This window comes from Microcaecilia unicolor, chromosome 10 (assembly GCF_901765095.1).
Source record: "Microcaecilia unicolor chromosome 10, aMicUni1.1, whole genome shotgun sequence".
NCBI classification, from domain to species: domain Eukaryota; kingdom Metazoa; phylum Chordata; class Amphibia; order Gymnophiona; family Siphonopidae; genus Microcaecilia; species Microcaecilia unicolor.
Window position 1 is genome coordinate 78,860,119 of NC_044040.1, and position 27,200 is coordinate 78,887,318.

Below are 27,200 nucleotides of genomic sequence, written 5' to 3' on the forward strand. Positions count from 1 at the left end.
ATCCCATGAAGGCGGAGAGCTGTCTGCTTCACTTTAAACCCACAGGGATTAAAAAAATCACACACAGCTTTGCCACTCAGCTATTTGTGGCAGGCAAACTCATCATTGCTTCAGCATGGAAGAAGCCTATGATTCCGGGAATACACATAGTCCGGGAAAAATTGGATAGAATACAATTGATGTCAAAACTTACTGCTATGAGGAATGGTCGGATTATACACTACCACAAAATCTGGGACCCGTATATTAAATGGAAAGCAACCTCTGCACCATAAAACATGAGGTGTACATAATTATATAGGGGTTGGGAAGGCTTAAGAGGAGGGGAATATAGGTAACCTACATAGAGGTGTATAACTGTTTAGCTGAAGTTATTAGATAATGTTTGAAATTCTTATGCTACTACGTGAAGGCATGTATCTACAGAATCAATATATGGATATGTATTGTGTTTTAAAATGTTAAAATTATAAATAAATGCTTAAAAAAAAAAAAAGAGCACTGCCTGAGGCTCCTGAGAATTCCTGTCGGTCTGGGTTGCCTCCGGTTCTTTATAGCCCAGCGTCTGCTGGAGACTTTATTTCTTCCCCTGAGCTTTTGGCTGACGCTAAGTGTAGACGAGTGAATACCCCCGTCTGAGGGGGACTCTTCACTCTGTTCTCCCCCGTGGTCTAGTTTTGGGGAGTCTTAGAGGTCTGGCAGGCCCTCACGGACTGATGATCCAGATGAGGGTGGCTGCTTGCCACAGGAGTTGGATGACCCTAAAGCAGATCGGATTTTTCACCGCGACAAGCTGCCAGCTGTCATCAGAAATGAGAGCTGGCAGCTCGTCGCGGTGAAAAATCCGATTTGTATTGAAGATCCCTTTGTATTGAAGATCCCTTTGTATTGAAGATCCTGACGAGGGCGCTACCTCTTCTATTAATCCTAGGATGGCTAGCAATAAGAAGCTTTCTCAGGCTTTTCCTGTGCATGCTTCCATCCAAGAGTTTATTTCAGCTCAATGATCTGACCCTGAGGGTCCCTTGAAGGTGGCCAGGGCTAAATGTTAAGTAGTAGTAGTAGTATGTGTCACCTTTACCCCCTGAGGGAAAGTCAGTTGACCCTCTTTGGGATGCCTAAAATGGATGCTTTAGTCACGGCTGTGACTAAAAAGACTACTCTCCCGGTGGAGGGAGGGGTCGCTTTGAAAGATATGCAGGACCGGCAGCTGGAATCCATGCTGAAGCGGCCCTTTGATATCTCAGGCCTTTTCTTACAGGCAGCTATTTGCAGTTCCTATGCAGCCTGGGCCTGCCTTTCCTGGTTGCAGCAGGCGGTTGAGCAGCCCGCCGATGGAGCGGGTTCCCTCGCTGAGGTCGACCCGCGTATGGAGTCTGCCCTGTCTTTTTTTGGCTGATGCCCTTTATGATCTGGTCAGAGCTTCGGCTAAGCAGATGTCTGTGGCGGTTGCTGCCCGCCGCCTTGTTTGGCTCTGGCATTGGGCGGCTGACATGGCTTCTAAACAAAGGCTGGTGAGGTTACCCTTTCGGGGCCTTCTTTTATTTGGGGAGGATTTGGAGAAGATTGTTATGGACCTAGGGAACTCTAAGTCCCAACGGTTGCCTGAGCATAGGCCGAGGCCTTCTTTCAAAAGTCCTTCTTTCCCTCCTCTTCCAGGCCACATTTTCGCGAAGCTCGCAGGTATCGCCCGGGGCGCTCTGCGGGGTTTGGTCAACGTACCCAGCAAAGGAACTCCTTTCGTTCGGACAAACGCGCGACGGCGTCCGGGCAACGTCCAGGAGTTCAGGAGCGTCCTCCACTCGTCGGTTCCTGCAGTAGGGGGTCGTCTCTTCCTCTTTTTCGAGGAGTGGACCAAGATTACTTCGGATCAGTGGGTCCTAGACCTGATCAGAGAAGGTTACCAGCTAGAATTTGACGTCCCAGTAGGAGACGCGTTTTTGGAGTCCCAATACGGCACTGCCATCAAGCGGGCGGCAGTATACGAGACCTTGCAGGTGTTGCTGAAGCTCGGAGCGGTGGTTCCGGTTCCTCCTGCCGAACGCGGCTGTTGTCGCTACTCCATCTATTTTGTGGTGCCTCGAAAAGGCGGGTCGTTCAGACCTATCCGCGAGTTACGCAGAGTCAACGAGGTGTTAGGAGTGCGACACTTCCGCATGGAAATCCTGTGCTCCATCATTGCGGCGGTACAGCCAGGAGAGTCTCTCACGTCTCTGGACCTCAAGGAAGCGCATATTCCCATCTGGCTGCCGCATCAGCGGTTTCTCCGGTTTGCGGTATTGAGCCAACATTTCCAGTTTCGCGCCTTGCCTTTCGGCCTGGCAACTGCCCCTCTGACTTTTTCCAAGGTCATAAGTACATAAGTACATAAGTAGTGCCATACTGGGAAAGACCAAAGGTCCATCTAGCCCAGCATCCTGTCACCGACAGTGGCCAATCCAGGTCAAGGGCACCTGGCACGCTCCCCAAACGTAAAAACATTCCAGACAAGTTATACCTAAAAATGCGGAATTTTTCCAAGTCCATTTAATAGCGGTCTATGGACTTGTCCTTTAGGAATCTATCTATGATGGAGCACAGGATTTCCATGCGGAAGTGTCGCACTCCTAACACCTCGTCATGGTGGTAGTGGCTGCCTTTCTCAGGCGAGAGGGTTCACCCTTATCTCGACGACTGGCTCATCAGAGCGGATTCGGCAGACGAGAGTCGACTTGCCAAAGCCAGAGTTGTTACAGTTCTTCAGACTCTGGGCTGGGTAGTCAATATGCCCAAAAGTCACCTGACCCCCTCTCAGTCTCTCGATTATTTGGGGATCCAGTTCGACACGGCTTCGGGGTTCGTTTTTCTTCCTGACAGCAGGCGGCTCAAGCTTCAGAATCAGGTCCGCCTGCTCCTGCGGATGCCTCGCCCTCAAGCTTTGGACTTTGTTCAGCTCCTGGGATCGATGACGGCCACCATAGAGGTGGTTCCCCGGGCGAGAGCTCACATGAGAACGCTGCAGCTTGCTCTGCTTCAGCAGTGGCCTCCGATTTCCCAGGAATACCAACGCAGACTATGGTAGTTTCCTGCGGCCCAGCGCAGTATGGATTGGTGGCTTTCCGACAGCAGACTGCGGCAGGGGATGCCACTGGCTCTTCCTTTTTGGTGTCTGGTGATAACGGATGCCAGCCTTTCGGGCTGGAGAGCTCATTCCCGGGGACGCTATGCTCAGAGTCTGTGGTCCACCGCGGAAGCGGGATGGTCCGTCAATCGCTTGGAACTGAGAGCAATATTTCAGGCTCTTCTGGTCTTCCACAGGACCCTGAAGGGTCTTCCTGTCCAAGTTCTGTGTGACAACACGACAGCAGTGGCCTACATCAATCACCTGGGCGGCACTCAGTGCAGGGCCCTGGCTGCAGAGGCATCTCAGATCTGTGACTGGGCCGAGTTCCACCTAGAGCTGCTGTCCGCGGCTCACATAGCCGGTCAGTGCAATGTGCAAGCCGATTTCCTCAGCAGACATCAAATCGACCTGGCAGAATGGGAACTGGCAGACGAAGTTTTTCTTCAGATTTGTGCCAAATGGGGGACTCCAGGCTTGGATCTCATGGCGTCAAGCGTAAACGCCAAAGTCCCTCGCTTTTTCAGCAGAAAGAGAGATCCTCGCTCGGCCGGGTTGGATGCTCTGGCTCAACCTTGACCCTCGGGCCTCCTGTATGTGTTCCGTCCTTGGCCCTTGATAGGGCGAGTTCTACTTCGGATTTGTCTGCACCAAGGATTGGTGATTCTCATTGCCCCAGATTGGCCAAGGCGTCCGTGGTAAGCGGATCTACAGCGGTTGCTGGTGGATGTGCCTCTTCCTTTGCCTCGGGTTCTGAACCTGTTAGTTCAGTGTCCGGTGACTATGGAAGATGCTTGCCGCTTTGGTCTTACGGCCCTGGCTCTTGAGAGGGCGCAATTGAGGGACAAGGGCTATTCTAACAAGGTTATTGCCACGCTCTTGCAGGCTCGCACGTGGTCTACCTCTGCGACTTGTGCTCGGATCTGGCACACTTTTGAAGCATGGTGTACGCCAAAGTCTATCTCGCCAACTCTGGTGACAGTCTCGCTCTTGCTGGACTTTTTGCAGGACGGGCTACAAAAGGGCCTGGCCTACAATTCCCTTCGAGTTGAAGTGGCAGTGTTGGCCTGCTTCCAGGGGAAAGTCTCCGGATTGTCCCTTGCTGCTCATCCAGATATTCTCCGTTTTCTCAGAGGGGCGCTTTGTCTCCATCCTCCTTTGCAGTCGCCTTGTCCGGCTTGGAACCTGGGGCCCGTGTTGAAGGCGATCCAGCGATCTTCGTTTGAGCCTCTTAAACGAGCTTCTGAGAAGGATGTGACACTCAAGTCAGTTTTTTTAGTGGCAATGACATCGGCTAGAAGAGTGTCTGAGCTTCAGGCTCTTTCCTGTCGGGATCCTTTTCTGCAGTTCTCTGAATCTGGGGTAACTGTTTGTACGGTGCCTTTTTTTCTGCCTAAGGTAGTTTCAGCTTTTCACCTCAACCAGCCCATCTTTCTTCCTTCCTTTTCTAAAGAGGAGTTTCCGGACTTCTTTGGGCAATTGCGCCTTTTGGATGTCCGCAGGGCTCTGTGGCCAGTATCTGCAGATGTCAAATGAGTTTAGGAATTCTGATAATTTATTTGTTCTGTTGGCAGGTCCTCGACGGAGGTTTCTGGCATCTAAGGCCACTATAGCCCGATGGCTTAAGGAACTCATTTTTTCGGCTTATCTGCTTTCAGGGCGGTCGCTGCCTGAAGCGTTTAAAGCGCACTCTACGAGGGCAATGTCCTCTTCGTGGGCTGAAACAGGTGTTTTTTCTCTTCAGGAGATCTGTCGTGCGGCTACCTGGGCTTTTCAGCTCTCTTTCGTGCGGCATTTCATGCTGGAGGTGGCAGCGTGGCAGGATGCGCATTTTGGAGCTCAAGTGCTTTCTCGCGGAGTTGCCTGTTCCCACCCTACTTAGGGAGTGCTTTGGTACATCCCATAAGTTAATGGATTCATCTGCTGTTGATGACAAGGAAGGGAAAATTAGGTTCTTACCTTGATAATTTTATTTCCTTTAGTCAGAGTTGATGAATCCATGATCCCTCCCTGACTGACTTTAGTTTTTGTACAGATGTTGAATATAGACATTGTGCCTCATCAGGAGAAGACAAGCTATCAGAGTTTCTACATGCTGTTTTTATTGCAGGAGGTTGATAACGTCCCTCCTTTGTTTGGTTATTGCCCCGGTTCTGGGGCGTTTGTTCTCTGTGAGGAAAGTTTGTTATATTGCCTTTTTTATTCACTGTGCTTTGGAAATTTCATATACTGAAGGCAGAGGGGGTTGGGCGTCCTGGAACACCATGTGCTTTCAGTGTTCTCTATCTCCACCTGCTGGTAGGCAGATACAACTCATCAGTTAATGGATTCATCTGCTGTGTCTAAAGAAAAGAAAATTATCGAGGTAAGAACCTAATTTTCCCTTATTCTTTCCAAAAATACTACGACTAGGGGGCATGCAATGAAGCTACTAAAGTAGTAGATTTAAAACAAACTGGAGAAAATATTTCATCACTTAACCTGTAATTAAACTCTGGACTTCGTTGCCAGAGAATATGGTAAAAGCAGTTAGCTTAGTAGGGTTTGAAAAAGATTTAGATAATTTCCTAAAACAGCAGTCTATAAGTCATTAATAAGATGGACTTAGAAAAATCCACTGCTGATTTTCTAGGCTAAACAGCATAAAATCTGTTTTACTGTTCTGGGATCTTGCCAGGTACTTGTGTCCTGGATTGGCCACTGTTGGAAACAGGATACTGGGCTTGATGGACCTTCGGTCTGTCCCAGTATGGCAACTCATATGTTCTTATAGCACAGCTTGCTCTGACGGTAATGCTGGTCTCTGGCTGGGAGAAACTCAGATAAGACTTGTGCTGGCTATATTTGTGGCTTTTCCTACCCTAGAACTGTGCTTTTTTTTGCACATCTCTACCTACTATCCTTGTCTGTCTGTGTCCCTGCAAATATATTTTCCTAAAAAGATTTAAAAAAAAAAAAAAAAAACCTGTTTGATCTGATTGTATAATCTGACTGTGTTTCAAACTGGTTTATTGATATCTGTGAATCTGAAAACTAGATTTCTGATTTCAAACTGCCAGCAAGTATTAGAAATCTTTCTTTTGCCAAGTTTCTGAGCTCCTTCCTTCCCCCACCCCATCTCAGCTCACCTGGTTTTTTTCTGCAGCCATTTTAAAAGCACAAGTGTGTTTTCTGTGGAGAGCTGTGTTGCTGGTCTCTGGCTGGGAGAAACTCAGATAAGACTTGTGCTGGCTATATTTGTGGCTTTTCCTACCCTAGAACTGTGCTTTTTTTGCATATCTCTACCTACTATCCTTGTCTTCCCCTTGTCCCAATCAGCTTTGTAGAAAAGAGGCTTAATACAGGCCTAAGATAGGTTTTACAGCAAACACATTCCACAAGTTTAGGTTTATACCCACCCACCCCAAGACTGACACTTCCTAAATCCCTATTCTAACTATACTACTTATCACTATTTAACTCCACCCGAATTACAACTGTTTCAAATTGCTGAGGAATAAAGTTAATCTTGCACACTGTCAAGCCCCATCATAAAATACCTACTCATACCCTTTCAACAAATCAAGATGACTTTTATTCTCTGTAATAATTGTGGAGCTTTAGTTTCAAGGCCAATCATCTGGAAACTTAAGGCTTGTCCTATCAGTAATCAGCTCGCTAGTTTAAAACAAGAGCTCAGTAAATTAAAGCAGGAATTAGATGCACTTAAAGCAACTTCTAAGACTGCACAAAATCAAACCAAATTCACACCACTGCCTCAAAGGATAAAACCACCTAAGAATAGATGGTTCCCAGTAGGCTCAGGCAGACTTCGTCATGTGACACAGAGGCATACACCCTCACAAGTGTTACCCCTACAGAATTCTTTTGCTCCATTAGAGCTCTGTCTGGCGAAAGCGGAAGAACAAATGGCTAGAAAGGTAAGGAGGGGTGACAAAAATTTCTTCAGGTATATTAGTGAAAGGAGAATGACTAAAAAGGGAATTGTGAGACTAAAAGATACTGCAAACCGCTATGTAGATAATGATGAAGAAAAGGTAAATTTACTAAATAGATACTTTTGTTCTGTTTTTACTGAAGAAAATCCAGGAGAAAGGACCACGATGGACTGGCAAAAGTTCATTTGAGAATGGAGTGGATATAGCACCGTTCACGGAAGAGAGTGTGTATCAACAACTAGAAAAACTAAAGGTGGACAAAGCCATGGGACCGGATGGGATCCACTCCAGGATATTGAAGGAGCTCAGAGAGGTTCTGGCGGGTCCTCTTAAAGATTTGTTTAATAAATCCTTAGAAATGGAAGAGGTTCCGAGGGATTGGAGAATGGCGGAGGTGGTCCCTCTTCACAAAAGTGGTGATAGGGAAGAAGCTGGAAACTACAGGCCGGTAAGCCTCACTTCGATTATTGGAAAAGTAATGGAAGCGATGCTGAAGGAAAGGATAGTGAATTTCCTGGAAGAAAATGAGTTGCAAGATCCGAGACAACATGGTTTTACCAAAGGGAAATCGTGCCAAACAAATCTTATTGAATTCTTTGATTGGGTGACCGGAGAATTGAACCGTGGACGTGCTATAGACGTAATCTACTTAGATTTCAGCAAGGCTTTTGACACGGGTTCCCCACAGGAGGCTTTTAAATAAACTGGATGGGCTGAAGATAGGACCCAAAGTGGTGAACTGGATTAGGAACTGGTTGACGGACAGGCGCCAGAGGGTGGTGGTGAATGGAGTTCGCTCGGAGGAGGGAAAGGTGAGTAGTGGAGTGCCTCAGGGATTGGTGCTGGGGCCAATTCTGTTCAATATATTTGTGAGTGACATTGCCGAAGGGTTAGAAGGTAAAGTTTGCCTATTTGCGGATGATACTAAGATTTGTAACACAGTGGACACCCCGGAGGGAGTGGAAAACATGAAAAAAGATCTGAAAAAGCTAGAAGAATGGTCTAAGGTTTGGCAATTAAAATTCAATGCGAAGAAATGCAAAGTGATGCACTTAGGGAGTAGAAATCCAAGAGAGGCTTATGTGGTAGGCAGTGAGAGTCTGCTAGGTACGGATGGGGAGAGGGATTGTGGGGTGATAGTATCTGAGGATCTGAAGGCGATGAAACAGTGTGACAAGGCGGTGGCCGTAGCTAGAAGGTTACTAGGCTGTATAGAGAGAGGTGTGACCAGCAGAAGAAAAGAGGTGTTGATGCCCCTGTACAAGTCGTTGGTGAGGCCTCACCTGGAGTATTGTGTTCAGTTTTGGAGGCCGTATCTTGCTAAGGATGTAAAAAGAATTGAAGCGGTGCAAATAAAAGCTATGAGGATGGTATGGGATTTGCGTTACAAGACGTATGAGGAGAGGTTTGCGAACCTGAACATGTATACCCTGGAGGAAAGGAGAAACAGGGGTGATATGATACAGACGTTCAAATATTTGAAAGGTATTAATCCGCAAACAAACCTTTTCCGTAGATGGGAAGGCGGTAGAACGAGAGGGCATGAAATGAGATTGAAGGGGGGCAGACTCAAGAAGAACGTCAGGAAGTATTTTTTCACGGAGAGGGTGGTGGATACTTGGAATGCCCTCCCGTGGGAGGTGGTGGAGATGAAAACGGTAACGGAATTCAAACATGCGTGGGATAAACATAAATGAATCCTGTGCGGAAGGAATGGATCCTCAGGAGCTTAGCCTAGAATGGGTGGCAGAGCTGGTGGTTGGGAGGCGGGGCTAGTGCTGGGCAGACTTACACGGTCTGTGCCGAGGCTGGTGGTTGGGAGGCGGGACTAGTGCTGGGCAGACTTATACGGTCTGTGCCGGGGCTGGTGGGCAGCAGGGATAGTGCTGGGCAGACTTATACGGTCTGTGCCAGAGCCGGTGATAGGAGGCAGGGATAGTGCTGGGCAGACTTATAGGGTCTGTGCCAGAGCTGGTGGTGGGAGGCGGGACTGGTAGTTGGGAGGCGAGGATAGTGCTGGGCAGACTTATATGGTCTGTGCACTGAAGAGGACATTACAAATAAAAAGTAGCATATATGAATTTATCTTCTTGGGCAGACTGGATGGACCGTGCAGGTCTTTTTCTGCCGTCATCTACTATGTTTACTATGATTACTAAAATCTAGAGAAAATCTACAATTTAACAAAAAATTTTGCAAGATCAATTTTAGATATCGGTCAGGATTTCTTAAATTCTGGAATAACTGTCACAATTTCTTATCTAATGTGGGCTTTTATGTGAGAGGGGCCTATAATATTCTGTTTAAACCCAGCCCATCCATGAACAGTATAAAATGTTTGTCTCTGGAAGAGGTAGATGACTTAAAGTGAACCTTGTAGTTACCTAAGATAAAGAAGTTATGGTATTTGGTAGCCACATCCAGGATTAGTTGGAACATGGAATCCCAAATACTGCAGATTTGGAGGACAATAAAGAAATAAATCAAAGTGGTGAGTGGCAGTTTACACTATAAGATTCCCTTCGGATCTGTTTCTAACTTTGGAAGACTGTGACTGTGCCTGGTTTTAGGACTCCCTTGCTCTGCTGTTGTTCCTACATCCATTCTTATTATAGGTGTGGGACAGATCGAAGGTCCCCAACACCTGCCCACCCCTAGGACAACTCTTCATTTATAGTCAGTTATTGTAATTAGGATAACAAGCAAGGAATGCTCTTACAGAGTTTTAAATACATTTCATTACCATCTAAGAAGGAAACACTAAATAAATCACACAATATACCATATAAACTAAAAGACATTTTTATATTAGGCTGATATCCTTAATACTTTAGCAAGTTTTAAATTATTGAAAAAATCAAAAATACTAAGATGGAGTCAGCAGTCCAGCAACGAAAGTGGTGCTAGCCAGTCTTTTGCATTGAGTGTCACATGTATGATTATCTCCCAGTTGGTGAGCAGTTATATATGTGTATGCCTGATGCAAAGTGCTCCCAGCTGTCAGAGAACGTGTCCGTTCTCTTGAGGCTAGAGTAGCAGACTTGGAGCTGAGGGAGACAGAGAGGTACATAGATGAAACCTACAGGGATGTTATAAAGAAGTTCCACCTCCAGTCTGGTAGCCCCTGTGCTACCTTGGAGAAGGGAGGTCTCCTAGAAGAAGAGCATCACCCTGGTGTGAAGTAGGAAGTACTGTAGCCAGGACCTGAAGGTGTGAGCAAGCATGTGGATAAAGGTGAGACGGTTGATATTGTGTATCTGGATTTTCAAAAGGCGTTTGACAAAGTACGTCATGAAAGGCTCCAGAAGAAATTGGAGATTCATGGGATAGGAGTTAGTGTCCTATTGTGGATAAAAAAAACTAGTTAAAAGATAGAAAACAGAGAGTAGGGTTAAATAGTATTCTCAATGGAAAAGGGTGGTTAGTGGGGTTCCCCAGGGGTCTGTGCTGGGACTGCTGCTTTTTAACATATTTATAAATGACCTAGAGATGGGAGTAATTAGTGAGGTAATTAAATTTGCTGACAACACAAAGGTATTCGCAGTCGTTAAATCGTAGGATTGTGAAAAATTACAAGAGGACACTACAAAACTTGAAGACGGGGCGTCTAAATGACAGGTGTCGTTTAATGTGAGCAAGTGCAAAGTGATGCATGTTGGAAGGAGGAATCCGAATTATAGCTACGTAATGCAAGGTTCCACGTTAGGTGTCATCGACCAAGAAAGGGATTTAGGTGTCGTCGTTGATGATACATTGAAACCTGCTCAGTGTGCTGCTGCGGCTAAGAAAGCAAATAGAATGTTAGGTATTATTATTAGGAAAGGAATGGAAAACTAAAAATGAGGATATTATAATGCCTTTGTATCGCTCTATGGTGCACCCACACCTCGAATATTGTGTTCAATTCTGGTCGCCGCATCTCAAAAAAAGATATAGTGGAATTAGAAAAGGTGCAAAGAAGGGCGACGAAAATGATAAAGGGGATGGGACGATTTCCCTATGAGGAAAGGCTAAAGTGGCTAGGGCTCTTCAGCTTGGAGAAAAAACGGCTGAGGGGAGATATGATAGAGGTCTATAAAATGAGTGGAACGGGTAGACGTGAAGTGTCTGTTTATGCTTTCCAAAAAATACTAGGACTAGGGGGCATGCGATGAAGCTACAAAGTAGTAAATTTACAACAAATCGGAGAAACGTTTTCTTCACTCAACGTGTAATTAAACTCTGGAATTCATTGCCAGAGAATGTGGTAAAGGTGTTTAGCTTAGCAGGGTTTAAAAAGGGTCTGGGCGGCTTTCCAAAGGAAAAGTCCAGAGACCATTATTAAATTAGACTTGGGGAAAATCCACTATTTCTGGGATAAGCAGCATAAAATGTTGTGTACTTTTTTGGGATCTTGCCAGGTATTTGTGACCTCGATTGGCCACTGTTGGAAACAGGATGCTGGGCTTGATGGACCTTTGGTCTGTCCCAGTATGGCAATACTTATGTACTTATGATTGCCTGTGTCTCCTGGAAGCCACTCAAAATGTACTTATTAAAACTACTTATCTAGTGGAGTATTACCAAAGGAGCTTGTCCCTTTTCATGGTTAGTTCCAGTTAGTTCTGGGATCTGCAAAGGTACAGGGCACAAACAAAAGAAAACCAGGTTACATCTACCTGTCGCATAGAGTTCCCTTGTCCTCCTAATTCAAGGCCAGATGCACTAAACCTTAACGACCCTCTAAAAACCCTTTAACGAGGGAAATTCCTAACCGTTGCATGCATTAAAGGCCTTTTTCCGACGAAGCAAGCAGCTAAACAAAATGGAATACAAAAGAGTAACTACCATTGTAATGTGGGCGATTCGGGATGCACTAACAATACCAAAGATTACACCGAATCATTTACCACGACATATTAAACGTATGGTCAGAGCAGTCGTAAAGGCCTGAGCTGTCATCTCCCCGCTTCCCCCTGCACCTTAAAATTCCAAGCAGGCATGTTGAAAAACAAAATAAACATCACAAACATGTGGTTCCCAGCTTCCCTCTGCATACAATACTAATGAAACGGATACAAAATTAAAAAAGGACTGGGAAGGGGCAAGGGCGCTCGTCAGGAGAGTCCTGTATGGACAGCCTTGCCCCCGCTTCCGCTCGTTTAAAATAAAAAATTAAAACAAAACTAAAAAGTGTAGCAGCCCCGGTCCCCCTCCCTTCCTGTCTCTCCCTGTACTCCTCCCATAGCTCTGCCTCCCGGCATCCTCCGCCCCGTGCCCCGTCCCCCCTGAGCTCATCGCCGCCGCTCCCCCCCTCCACCGGACCCCCCTTCCGACTTATTGGCCGGTGCAGCGCCTCTCACCTCTGTGTGAAGGCGCTGCACGGGATGGAACAGCTGATCGACGATCACTTCTGCCTCCTCCGACATCGTCTCTCTGTTCTTCCTGGGCCCGCCCTCCTCTGACATTAGTGGTGAACTGGATAAGAAACTGGTTGACAGGTAGCAGAGGGTGGTGGTAAATGGAATCCGCTCAGAGGAAAGGAAGGTGAACAGTGGAGTTCCTCAGGGGTCGGTGCTGGGGCCTATTCTGTTTAATATATTTGTGGGACATATTGCTGAAGGGTTGGAAGGAAAGGTGTGCCTTTTTGCGGATGACACAAAAATAGCCAATAGAGTGTAGAAACCCGAAAGAGAGATACCAAATAGGAGGGGAGAGATTAGTAAGCTCGACTCAGGAGAGAGACCTTGGGGTGTTGGTGTCTGAGGATCTGAAGGTGAAGAAACAATGCGACAAGGCAACGGCCGTGGCCAGAAGGATGGTAGGCTGCATTGAGTAGGGCATAACCAGCAGAACAAAAGGAGGTGTTGAGGCCCCACTTGGAATATTGTGTTCAGTTTTGGAGGCCGTATCTTGCTAAAGATGTAAAAAGACTGGAAGCGGTGCAAAGAAAAGGTACAAAAATGGTATGGGATTTGTGTTGCAAACCGTACAAGGAGAGACTTGCTGACCTGACCATGTATACCTTAGAGGAAAGGAGAAACAGGGGTGACATGATACAGACATTCAAATATTTGAAAGGTATTAATCCACAAATGAACTGTTTTCAGAGACGGGATGATGGTAGAACTAGAGGACATGAATTGAGGTTAAAGGGGGGCAGACTCTAGACTAATGTCAGGAAGTATTTTTTCACGGAGAGGGTGGTGGAGATGAAAACGGTAATGGAATTCAGACATGCCTGGGATAAATACAAAGGAATCCTGTTTAGAAGGAATGGTTCCGCGGAATCTTAGCGTAGATTGGTTGGCGACGCTGGTAATTGGGAAACAAAATGGGAGCTGGGCAGACTTCTAGGGTCTATGCCCTGATTGTGACTGAATAGGTAGGGATGGGTTGGAGTGTAAATTTTAAGGGGCTTTGCCGTTAGCTTCAGAACTTAGTACAAGAACAGTGCTGGGTAGACTTCTAAGGTCTGTGCCCTGAGAAAGGCAAGGACAAATCAAACTCAGGTATACATATAAAGTATCACATACCATGTAAATGAGTTTATCTTGTTGGGCAGACTGGATGGACCGTACAGGTCTTTATCTGCTGTCATTTACTATGTTACAATTGGAGAAGAATGCAGAAATCACACAGTAATTTGAGTAAGATATCCTACAACTAAGACATATCTTCTCATGAAACCCAATGACTGATCCATACACAGTAATAGTAATCTTCCCAAGCACTATAAAATACAGCATCATACAAACTTGTAAATGTAATTGAATCAATGTAATCTCTAACAACTGTTAAATGTAAGCCACAATGAACCAAAACTCATATTTGGATAATTGTGGGATACAAGTATAAATAAATAAAAATAAATATATAAACTGTCTTTTACAAGATTTTTGTCAGTTGATTTTGCTAAAATGTGTTACTATATGCAGAAATTGCAAGCATGTTTAAATTGACTGAGGAAGTTGTGAAGTCTTGTTTAAGTTCTTACTAGCATTCTAGACTCTTAAATGCTATGATTCTTTGTTTGACCCCAAGGCATTTGGGGGTGTATTGTCAGATGAAGGTTTTGCATATTCAGCCTCAGCTACAGGATTAGTAAGTGGTTTCTGCACTAGAATATATTGAATCGTCTGTAATGTGGTCTGTTTTATCAAATGAATAAGTACATTTGCAGTTTAGTGAGTAATTTATGTATCATCACAAGCAAGATTTTTTTTTGGGGGGGGGGGGGATCAGCTAAGATGGCGGCAGGACTGGAACTGTAAGACCCTATAATTCTAGTGGAGATTTTTCTACTTCGTTATGCCTCATACGAAGAGAAAGGGGACCATTAAGGCTGCTCCCCCATGGCTCAAATGGTTCGTTCCCCTGGGGCAGCAGAGAATAGATTGCTTCACAGCGGGACTAGCTATTGCAAAAGTTAGAGTTGCCTGGCAGTGAAATCGGGCAAGGGAACATCCACTTCTCTTGGGCTGGAGACATCATGATCACCCCCAATGCCACATGTTCCGCCATGCCCATTACTACCTCTGATCTTGACGGCAGGGCCCGTACTGCCAAAGTGGCTGTGGTTCAGGCCCCACAGGAGGGCATCAACCCAAAGGATGTTCATCCACTGCTGGAGGTTAGGGCAGCTTTGCGAGGTTCGCTGAAGGCTCCAATGGCGGTTACTTTGGATGCGACCTGAGAAGTTTTGCAGTAGCTCCAAGATACAGTTTCCAGGTCTGCAGCAGAGGTAACATTTTTCGTTTCTAAAGTTGACCAAATGACTAAAATGGTAGAAGAGTTTAAACTGGACTTTTCTATATAGAAGAATTGGATAAATGGTAATATGAAAGATCTTCAAGAGTGTTGTGACACGTGATAAATTGGCCTTGTATAGAAGATTGGAACAAACAGAGAACTTTAATAGAAGGCTTAACCTGTGAGTTTTGAATTTTCCAAAACCCCCTGGAATTTTATCAATAGAACTTTTTAAGAAATACCTTGTTGAAATACTAGGTTTTTCCTTTGGCAATATTCCATCTATAAATAAGATTTATTGTTTGGCAATTTCCTCTTTAAAAAAAAAAAAAGGAGGGGGGATGAATGTAGCCCAGGCAGCCTCATTAAACCTTAAAAATATCTTTTCAGTTCTAGAAGAATTTATAATGGAGACTACTCAGAGCAACACTGTTGATCTCATGTTTTCAAACAAGATTTAAATACAACTTTGAGATTGGGAAATGTTTTGCGCACAAAAACTTTGGATTTACCCTGATGTAACAAAAACAACACAAGATAGGAAAAACATTTTGACAATCAGACTGGAAGTGAAGGATTTGGGAGCTACTTTCCTCTTGTCGTAAATATGTTGTAAGGCTTGGATGGACAAAATGTGCCTTTTTTTCTTCCCGAGCAGCTGTGTTCATTCCTATATATAAAGAAGATCATCTGAGTTGGAAATTGTGGTTTATATTTAGGATTGGTGATAGTCTTTCCTGTTTAATGCCTTATTTTTTGGTGGTTTTTTTTCTTCTTTTTTTCCCTTTAAATGCTATTTTCTCTCCCCCTCTCTTATTATAATGGTCTAAGGAAGATATTTCATATACTGATAAAAAGTGTTGCTTTCTGTGTTTTTTGATCAAGAGTTAATCTTGTGGAGCAAGATGGCGGCAGCAACATCGAACCGTGGGTGAACCTCTGGTAACACTGTGTTTAAACCCATTCCTCCTGGAGTATTTTCTTACTAAAACTTTTACCTCTAAGTTTGCTGTGATGCCACATACCAAGAGGAAGGGTCTCGTGAAAACCGGAGCCCAGCCGGTTTTAACTTCTACTCCAACACAGCCTACCATTGAGGGATTCCTTGCGAGAACCCCTGTAACGACGCCGGGAAGCCCCGCTGAGCTCGTAGCCCGAGGAAGAGCCGAGCTCTTGGAGCAGGACGTCTCGTTGTCCCCCCCGGCGCGCCCACCACCACCGCAACCGGCTGTGCTCGATGATGGAGGTATAGCCCTATACCGCGAAGACGGGAGAAGAGAGCTACACCTGGGTCCCCACCTCGATGTCGCAACCGAGGCCTCTAAAACAACGACGGCTGAGAGTAAGGCACAGAGACTAGGAACACCTCAGATCTCCTCGCCTGCGGTGACGCTTGAAGCAATATGGGAAATTCTGCAGACGGTGATGATATCAACGAGCAAAATTGAACCATTAGTGAGTAATGTAAAGGAATTAACTAATGCATTTTCCTCTATGAAAGAAGAGGTTTCTGAAAAGATTAAGATTTTGTCAAATGAAAATTCTAAATTGAAGGAAACCTCAGTTAAATTAATACAAGACAATATGCTGATTCATAAGTTGGAATACTTTGAAAACTGTAATAGGAGGCCAAATTTACGTTTTTTGAATTTTCCACGGACCTCAATATCTACACCACTGGAAACCTTTAAAAGGTATTTGGTGGAAAACTTAAAATTTTCCCTGGAAAATGTGCCTCCAGTAAATAAAATTTATTATCTTCCTACAAAGAAAGCTGGGCAAATGCTGGATCAACCGGAACTAAATGTATCAGAATTGCTGGAAACCTCATTGTCCGATGTAACTGAGCGACAAACTTTGTTGGTCTCATTTGTATTTTCCCAAGATTTAGAACTTGTTAGGAAGATGGCCTTGAAGAGCATACAAAATCTATTCTATGGAGGGAAAATCTGGGTATTCCCAGATGTTACTAAATTAACCCAAACTAGGAGGAAAGACTTCTTAACACTTCGAGCAGAAACTTTGTCTTTAGGAGCCTCGTTCCACTTGAACTATCCATGCAAATGCAACGTAAAATACCTGGGGGTGAAATATGTTTTCTTTTTGCCTGAACATTTAAAACAATTTATTTCTCAGAAAAAATTATTATAATGCTTGTTGAATTTAAACCGTTATGCTCTGCCTCAAGATTTGGATATTGGGAATTGTGATTATGATTTTGGGGGGTTATAATAATCTGCTATTGCTTTATTGCATCTAGTGATTTGTTTTTGTTAAAATACTTCTTCCTAAGCTTGTTTAATTTTCTTTGTTGGCTCTTGATTGCTTGATGATATTGGTTGTAGGTGATTTTAATTTTAAACATTGATAATTTGTGTCTTGTTCAGTAGCAGATGATTTATTTCAGCAGTTTCTGTTGAGCTTGTTGGGTTGGTTGACCAATCAATTCTTAAGGAATGACACTTTAAGATTTGATCTTTTATTCAAAAATGAAGAGTTTTTCTGGTTGATCAGGTAAAAATAGGTCTAGTAGGGGTGGTCAGATCACTAAGTTGTTTCTTTTACGTTGAATAGTAAGGCACAATAGCAGAAACATTTGACAGTGATTTATATTTTTTCTTGTGTGGAAATATTTGAATACTTTTCAGGCTGCTTATAGAATGTTGTAGATTTCCAGGATTAACTTTAGATAAAATGGTAGATGTTAGTAGGAACAGGATGGGGAAGAAGCAGCATTGCAAGCAGCCCACCCTTCACTCCTTCAAGTGAAGAGGTGAAATGTAAAAACAGCAAAGAGTTAAAACACAACTTTTAACATCATGGTCATGGAGTAATTGGATTGGTATCAGCAGGGATAAAACTCCCTAGAAACAAATTGGATCAGTTCAGGCAGTTCGGTATGGTTGTATACCCTCTAGTAGATCCACATGAGCCTAGAAAATGAGAGAGCACAGATATTTGTGAAACAGTTGCTAGTTTTATATGATTCTCAGAAAAGGATTTTGGTTGATGATAAAATTGTATGATGTGAGAAAAAAAGAGGGTTCTGTTACAAAGGAAGCCCCTTCATGATTTTTTGTCTTTTGGAGCTGTAGAGATTGAATTTGTTTAAGGAATTGGCCTGCGCTGAGCTAGATAAGATTATGGTACACTCTAAACCAGTAACTTATAGTTTAGATCCCTGCTCTTCAAAGTTAATTAAAGGAGCAAAAGTGTTGTTGATGGAGACCTTATTGATAATTGCAAAGACTAAACTGAAGGAGGCAATTACTTGCCCTCTCCTTAAGAAACCCTCCTTGAGTTCTCTAAAAGTATTTCTGATATGGCTCCCCTAAAATAAGGAATTTTTCCTATTTCTGATTTGCCCTTTTTGAGTAAGATTTTAGGGCAGGCAATATTTTGTCAATTGCTAGGCTATTATCGGTCAGGGTTTTGTCCTCAGTGTAGTACAAAAACTGTTCTTATATCCCTTCTAGATGACCTGCATTGTGCTCTGGACAAGACACAAGACTTGACTGTTGTCTTACTATATTTGAGTGCTTCCTTCAATATTGTTGATCCTTGTATTCTTATTCAACTTTAATTTCTAGACTGACAACATCCAACTCACTCTGGGTTAGAATTAAATAAGGAACTTTTGGCTAGCAAGGGCAAAGTGTGATTATTGGGTTTAACAGTGGATGTGGGGCTGGCAGCGAAGTCTCATATAGTCATAGTGTTCAGTGCATGTGTTCTCTTTTTGTACCAGTTTAATTTAACTAGACCAGTCCAGTAGAATAAGGATGTGGCTACCTTGATCCACTTAGTCGTTATTAGTAGATTAGATTCTTGTAATTCAATGCCAACTGACCTACCTAAGACCTCTCTAGGCAAATTACAGGATAGACAGAATTTAGCTGCTTATCCTTTTATTAAGCATTTTACAGTTTGATTGAAGATAACTATCTCTGCTGCCTTTACACTGGCTTCCAATGGAATATTGTAGCAAATTTAAAATGCCATCCTTTACTTTTAAATTTGTTTACAGGTTAAGACTGTCTTATCTGAGTGAGTGTCTGTCGCTATGTTCCAGGCAGACAGCTTTGCTCAGTAGATGAGATTTTGTTGCAAGTACCAACACCTGCGGAGGTTAGGTTGAAAGGGATGAATAGAAAGCATTTTCAAGCAGTGTTTGCACTCTGTGGAGTCTTGTACCTAATGGAATTTGAAAGGTGAATAATTATTGCCTTTTATGAAAACTTTCAAAGAGTTGCCTTTTTTTTTTACTTCTTTTCAATGAGGAGAACATTGTATTGGTTTGTTTAATGAATTCTTTTGATAATTGTATGTTATACATTACTGATTTGTATGTAGGGTTTGGTTTTATTCATGTTTTTATTTATTTTGGGCTCCTTTTACAAAGCTGCTGTGGCAATTCCAGTGCAGCAAATGCACTGAAGCCCATAGGAATTGAATGGGCTTTGTTGCATTTGCTGTGCCAGAATTGCTACCGTGGTTTGTAAAAGGAACCCTTTATTTCTTGCTGATTATTTCACTGATTGTAAATCTGTTTTCTTTAAGACACTTTGGGGCAGTTTCTGGTGAAGCATCTAATACATGCAAGTAAATATTTATTTATTACTTTTGTTTCTTAATTGCTATCCAAATCATTGCTCAGAACAGTGGGCAGCAATCTTTGAGAATCTGGTAAGCAGTCAAGTAAAAAAAAAAAAATTACAGATTTTAATGAGATTATGTATCATTCTACAGAGGGTAAATAAAATGGGTCACATTTGCATCCCTTCTTTGTTGTTATAATTTTCCCAGAAACACTCATCACAGTTGAGCCAAGCTCTCTTCTCATCATTTTTGTAAACTTATAAGGTGGTGTCATCATAAATAAGCCTGACACCATTCTACCCCATTTCTCTAACCATCCGTAAAATGCCCTGGACCTGTTGTTAATGTACCTAGGGATCTACTATCCTTATCAGTAACCTCATCTTTCCTTTTTCTTCCCATTCTTTTTCCTTTTCTCTTCCAGAAGCTTAAATATTTCTTGAGCTCTTGAACATCTTCCCAGAACTGGGTAAGATTGATTAAGGTGTGGACTGTCTTCAGGTTCCTCCTTTGAGCATTCAGCATATTGAGCTCAGATGACATCTAGCAAGTAATCAAAATCAGATGTTTTTCACCTGCTGCTCTTTAGATTCATGGAATGTCCTCCTCTTTTTGTATGGTTTGACAGGTTAAATAACTGTTCCATTTTTAACTGTTCTACTCACTCATAATTTTATAAATTTTCTATGATATCCCCTTTCAGTTGTCTTTTCTCCAAGCTGAAAATTCCTAACCTGTTTTGCCTCTCCACAAGAAAGATGTTCCATTCCTTTTGTCATTATGTTGCCCATTTCTAGTTGCACAGTTTCTTTTTTGAGATGAAACAACCAGAACTGCATAATGATATAGTTTACTTTGTTCTCCTTCTCTTTTCAGATAATACCTAACATTCTATTTGCTTTTATAATGTATTAACCACAGTGACTCCAAGAGCTTTTTCTTGAATGGTCACTCCTATCTCAGAATCCAGCATGTTGTATTTGTAGTTGGGATAATTTTTCCTATGAGCATAACTTTGCATTTTTCCATATTAAAATTCATCAGCCTTTTAGACGCCCAGTTTTCTAGACTCAGAAGGTCCTTCCATTCTTTATAATCGTTAGATGTTTTAAGAGTTTGGAATAACTTTTTGTGATCTTCAGTTTGAGCACCTCACTCATCACTCCTTTCTCCAGATTGTTTATGAAGATGTTTAATAGCACAGGTCTCAGTACAGACCTGTGAGCACTCAACTAGTGACCCTTTTCCATGCGAATAATTGATCATGCAATCCTACTCTGTCTTTTAGCCAGTTTGCAATTCAGAAATGAACATAGCCTCCTATCTCATGACTCTTTAATTTCCTAAGGAGTGTGTCACATGGGACTTGGTTAAATGCCACCTTTCAGACCAGCTCACCATTTTCCACTTGTTTGCATCTTGAAAACAAATCTAATAAATTGATAAGACAAGACTTGTCTTTCCTGAAACCGTGCTGATGTATTCCCATTACACCACATCTGTCTATATTGTCAGTATTTTTTTTTTTTTTGGTCAGGCTCACCGGTCTATAGTTTTCTAAATCTCCCCAGGAGCCCTTTTTAGAAATTGGAATTATATTGGCCACCCACCAATCCTCGGGTATAGTGGCTGTTTTGAATGATAGGTTACAGATTACTAGTAACAGAAGAAATTTCATATTTGAGTTCTGTCAAGGCTCTGGTGTAAATTCCATCTGGTCCTGATGATTTTTAGCTCTTGAGTTTGTCAGTTTAATCTATTACATCTTCTGCACTTATCGTGATACGCTCTATTTGCTCTGAATCATCACCATCGTAGGTAGTTTCCAGTATAGATATGACCCCAAGATCCTCCTCAGTAAAGACCAAGGCAAAGAAATTGTTCAGTTTTTCTTCTGTTACCTTATCCTCCCTGAGCACTCCTTTTTCTCTCTTTGTTGTCCAAAGATCCAACCAACTTCTTGATTGCTTGTTGGCTTTGGATTTACTTGACTTGCTGGCACCACGTTTTGAATTTGAACTTCATCAGTTTTTCTGCCTTCTGTACTTCCTCTTGTACTTCTTGCTGAGCTCTTGGAAAATGCTTGGCCCGGTTTCAAAACTAGCTATCATAGGAGGTACGTAGTCTGCATGCTGTTATCTCTCTTAGGTTTAGTGGTGACCAGAGGCAACGTCTTGCTGCTACACATCCTAAATGCCAGTAGTTTCACCTTCAAGTATGAAAGTTGTTCCTTTCTAAATGCACACACCCTATTCCATCTCACTTTCCTTCTGTGGAGTTGGGACCATTTGGGGCAGTTGGGCTATAAAAGCCTGATGGAGATATGGGAAAAACAAGGTAACAAGATTCCCAAAATTGAAGATCAGAGGACCAAAGTGTTGCTGTATCTGCTCTGAAGCAGCAGTGATGTTGACTCATCTTGTCACTTTAACTGCTTACACAAACACTAGCCAATGATTCCTGTGAGCCTTCTGTGCAAGCTCAGTTACACAATTTTTCAAGCGAGGAGAGAGAAGTGAGCCAAGGGTACAACGTTATATGGGTTGCTTCCATGCATCTTTGCCACAGGGGTGTAGCCGGTGATAGGGAAGACCCTTGGAGGTGTGACGCTCCCCCCTCCCACACTAAAGGCTCATGCCCCCTTCAAAATTGTGGCACCAGATGCCTGGCTGGTAGAGATGTTCAAGATCTGCCAGCTAAACTGCCCGTGCTGCCTAAGCCGTAGGAACTTGGCAAGCTTTCTCACTACTCAGGCAGCATGAGCAGGGATCCAGCAGAGAATCTCTTTGACTGGTGGGACTTCAGTATCACCACCAGCAGAGGTATGATTGGGGGGGGGGGGAGGAACTGAGAGGAAATACTCCCCCCCCCACCCCCCCCCCCCCCCCCCCCCCCCGCCTCATCCATCCCTGGCCTCTCCCTCCGTCTAAAAATCAAATTCTGGCTATTTCCCTGCTTGCCAGGTCCCTTTGTTTATTGCAAGTGTGATTTTAGTCACTTGATGTCACACTGAAATATATTTTAAATATAGAAATATGAACATTTTATCATGTATAATGTTTTAACTTTTTTCTCCTCTTACCTGCTTTTGAAAATTAATATGAATTACATAAATTTGATACTCTGTAAATTTTTAGTGATTCTTGTAGTGGTGTGTTAGGATCTGCATTTCAAGAGCAGACAACCTAGAAAAACACTGAAGTTACAATTATTAGGTTATGTGATGCATTTGTAGTTGATGCATTTGAAGTTGAAAGTGATTAGTATTGATATAGTGCTATCGGTGCATACAGCACTGCACAAAATATGCTTGTCTTAAGTTATAACACTGGAAGTTATAACTTCTGGGAATGCATGGAAATAACCATCTTAAAAGGGAATGACTTAAATTTTTATATAAACAGTGTGTGTACCAGATAGTTTTTTGGTTTTTTGGTTTTTTTTGGGGGGGGGAGGTTAATTTCTTTTTTACCTCATTCATCAGGAACCTCTTTTTTTGCTTCCTCAGGTGAAATGGAAACAGATGAGCCAGATGATGAATCTAGCCAGGATCAGGAGCTTCCCTCAGAGAATGAAAACAGTCAATCTGAAGATTCTGTTGGAGGAGATAATGATTCTGAAAATGGATTGTGCACTGAAGAAAATGGCAAAAGTCAACCATTTGTAGGACAAGCAAAAAGACTCTTTACATTCCAGTTCAATAACTTAGGCAATACTGATATCAACTATATCAAAGATGATACTAGGTATATTAGATTTGATGGCAGACAACTAAAACTAGATGGTAAGCTGTGTTTTTTTGTCATATTTCCTATGTCTGTTTTACCTTTTTCCTCCTTACAAAATATACAGAACACCAAGTAGTCATGGATGTTTAGTTGTTAATGAAATCCTCACTTTAAGTTACAAAAGCTCCTGTTATATTTTAGAGGCAAAATATTTGCAAAACCCTTTTTTTTCTTTTATTAGAAAGATCATACCTAGCTTTGGACTGGGATCCTGAGATCAAAAAAAGACACTTTGATACTAATGTGTGTGAGGTAAGCTTTTTAAACTTTATCTTTATTTTAGTGTTTCTCTTTTCTGTATTATGTTAAGCGTAAGGCAGCTTGTTACCTTCTAATTTTGAAGAGAAAGATACTATTTCACATTAAAGTGAAAGGCAGATTATGAAAATCATATAGTTTATGGTTTATTTAATTTGATATACCATCCTTTGCATATGCGTCAAAACAGTTTACCATAAATATAAAATTAATATTAAAAAGGAATTGAGAAAGGAATGCCATGGAGGAAGTGACGTCACCAAGCGGCATGGTCGCCTGAAAGCGGAGTTCCGTGCAACCCACGGAGATGAGGCAATAAAAAGCCCGATTTAAAAAGCGAAGTTACTGCCAACAGAGAGCGGAGGTGCGAGCGGCAGAGAGGGAGTGAGAATCGGATGCAGGCGGAGACGGAGAGGGTAGATTTCTCCCGCTTTGCTTACTCGTCGGCACCGCAAGGGGAAAACAAAATGGCGGTCACGCACACAACCGTCAAGAACAAATACAGACTACATCCCCCGCTGAGAAAGTACCTCCGACGTATTCAGGTGCAGGCACAGACCGAGGGGGACCTGAGGAGGAGATGGGGCCCGAGTGGCAGCAATGGCTGCAAGAAATAAGGTCAGACTTAAAAGCAATGCGGGGCGAGCTGGTGACTAAGGGAGCTGGCCTGAAGGGTGAAATACGAGAGGTCGGGTCCAGACTCGAAGAGGCAGAGACCCGACTGGATGCCCAATCAGAGACAATTGATGTTTTGAACCACTGAAACTCAGCTGGCACAGCAGCAGGTTTTGGATAAGCTGGAGGACCTGGAGAATCGCAGCCGCAGATGCAATTTGTGCTGCAGGGGACTACCGGAGTCCCCTGCTTACTCGCATTGTGGGCACATTCTACATGTTACCCAAAAGCCACAAACCTGGAAACCCGGGCAGACCAATCATATCAGGTATTGGCACACTCACGGAGGAAATATCTGGACTCATAGAGGGAATTCTGAAACCTCGTGCACAAAACTAACAGCTTCATACAATTACCATCAAACACCCTTCTGGTCACGATGGATGTAGAATCACTATACAGCAACATTCCACATGCGGATGGCATAGCTGCATGTGGAAGACTCCTAAAAAAATCCACACTGGGCCATCAATACCAGAAACTATTACAAAATTAATCAAATTCATTTTAACTCACAACTACTTCCGCTTTAACAATGATATCTATCTACAAATAATGGGCACTGCAATGGGCACCAGGACAGCACCCCAATATGCCAACCTTTTTATGGCTGAGCTGGAAGAGACATTTCTGAATACATACCAGACCAAACCTCTAAAATACTACCGGTACATCGATGACATTTTTATGATTTGGACAGAGGGGGAAGAAACTCTGAAACAATTTTACTATTCCTTCAATACATACCATCCTACAATCAGATTCAAAATTGACTACTCCCCAGAAAAAGTCAATTTTGTGGACACCACAGTCTCAATCAGTGATGGCTGTATACAAACATCTATATACAAGAAACCCACAGACAGATGCAGCTACCTCCACAACTCCAGCTTCCACCCTTCACATACAAAAAGATCCATTATTTACAGCCAAGCCACAAGATACCACCGTATCTGCTCGGACCCAGAGGATTAGAGACAGACACCTTGAAACCCTGACTGCATCCTTCAAACAGGCTACAACCCCAAAATAATCTCCAAGAATATTGCCTCCTCCCTCAAAACACCCAGGGAAAATCTGCTACAGTACAAAGAAAAAAAAAGCCACAGACAGAATTCCCCTTGTAGTGACATACAACCCAGAGCTGGAGAAACTGAGGAAAATCATGAGACTTACAGCCACTACTCCAGGAAGATGAATTACTGAAAGAGATATTCCCATCCCCACCAGTGCTGGCCTTCCGACAGCCACCAAATTTAAAACACAAGCTGATCAGAAGTAAACTTCCAACACAGACGGAAAAAGAAAAGGGCACGTTTCCGTGTAACCCAGCCAGCTGCAAACTATGCCAAAACATTTCACAAGACCCCCACAGTCATTCACAAAGGAAAAATATTCAACATAAAGGACTATTTTACATGCTCATCCTCCAATGTGGTATATATCATTCAGTGTAAAAAATGTAACGAAGGATGCTATATTGGAGCAACAGGCCAGATGCTTAAGACAAGATTCAATCTGCACAGACATCACATGAAAATAGCCGGTGCCAGTCAAGCCCCCACCCCTGTGGGCCAACACTTCACAAGACCAGAACACTGCACCAGTGATTTCACAGTAAGAATACTGAAAGGTAATTTTAAAACAATACAGGAACGTAAGACCTTTGAAATAAGAATGATTGAATATTTTGACACCCAACAAACAGGACTTAATAAGGATCTGGGTTTTCTAACCCATTATAAAACATAAAGCTGTATTTCTCTGTTTATTTCTCTATTACCCTCCTCTCACCTACCAACACCCATTCTGTTAGAATATCAATGAAATGCTTTGATGTCCCCATGTATACCCCACCCTCCCACTCTGTCAGACTGCCAAAGTAATGCTTTGATGTTTCTCTTATATATACTATCTGCTACCACATTTGCTTATTTCCGATCTGACGAAGAAGGGCAACCTTCGAAAGCTAATCAAGAAATGTATTATGTCCAATAAAAAAGGTATCATCGTATTTTCTTTTCCGTGTTTTATTTTGTTTGATTTCTATTGATAACCTTTAAGAGTGGACTAACACGGCTACCACACCTCGCATTGCGAGGAACCTGTGCAAAAGCTAGTGAGTGAACTACTGGCAACAGGCGGCACTGTGATGGAGCCAGCGTCGATCCACCTAGAGAGAGCCCACCGAGCATTTGGGTCCCCACGGGCTAACTTACCAAAGGACGTAATACTATGCTTTCGGGACTACAAGTTGAAGGAGCAAGTGGCGAAAGCGGCACGACAGACACCAAACTTTAAATGGGACTCGTACAAAGTGGAAGTGTACCAAGACTTAGCTGCTACTACGCTAAAGCGCAGAGCGGAGCTCAAGCCAGTTATCAGACGACTGCAAGAATTGGGGATCCGCTATAAATGGAGACACCCCTTTGCATTAGTTTTCTACAAGGAGGGAAAAATGCAGCAAATAAAAACACTCTCAGAGGCGAGAGAGATTCTACCAGAGGAAGGCACGGCGGAGGCACCTAACTTGGCAGAAGCGGCAAAACGAGGCCCAACACGGGTGATACCACCAAAGTGGCAACGAGCAGGCAAAGGCCAGAAACGCCTGCAGCGTCAACAGTCGGCAACTAAAGTGACCTGATAGGGGTTTGATCAAGAGGAGAGAACTTCTGTTCATATGTGGCTGGTGGACCAGCTCGATTAAAACAGAGGGGGCCTCTAGTTGAAGACCACCGGCATGCCCACTCTACTGCTCAATGGCAAAGATAAAGAAATGACAGACTTTGAAGAGTGGCAAGGTGAAGTATATTGCTATGTTGGTACTGTGTATGCACCTGTTATGCTGTTGTGTTATGGGGTTAAGAGTTGAAAACGAGTAGGGCTATGTTTAAAAATGTATAAGAGCACCTGTGGGGACGCAGAAGGACGTACATTCAACTTACACTTCTTCCTTAAATGCCCATAGTGATACACATGGGCAGCTTTAGAATTCAGGGGGGAGGGGAATAGAGGGGAAGGGTAGAGAGGACAATTACAGGAGAGCTGAGGAGAGGACTCAACAGAGATGGCGAAAGATGAGGGGACAGAGACGGGACAAAGCTCAGATTC

General features: G+C 43.2%; 1 protein-coding gene across 6 annotated transcripts in view; it reads left to right on the plus strand.

Moving 5' to 3' along the window:
- The window catches only part of USP15 (ubiquitin specific peptidase 15), a 519,523-nt gene that overhangs the window by 384,850 nt on the left and 107,473 nt on the right, over window positions 1–27,200 (plus strand). For 3 of the 6 annotated variants that reach the window (XM_030217240.1, XM_030217242.1, XM_030217245.1), the window contains 3 exons: window positions 19,330–19,371; window positions 22,877–23,152; window positions 23,338–23,408. In XM_030217240.1, the coding sequence (XP_030073100.1) occupies window positions 19,330–19,371; window positions 22,877–23,152; window positions 23,338–23,408 (389 nt within the window). Of the gene's footprint in view, window positions 1–19,329; window positions 19,372–22,876; window positions 23,153–23,337; window positions 23,409–27,200 lie in introns of those variants that run through there. The other 3 variants (XM_030217241.1, XM_030217244.1, XM_030217246.1) reach the window with 2 other exon arrangements.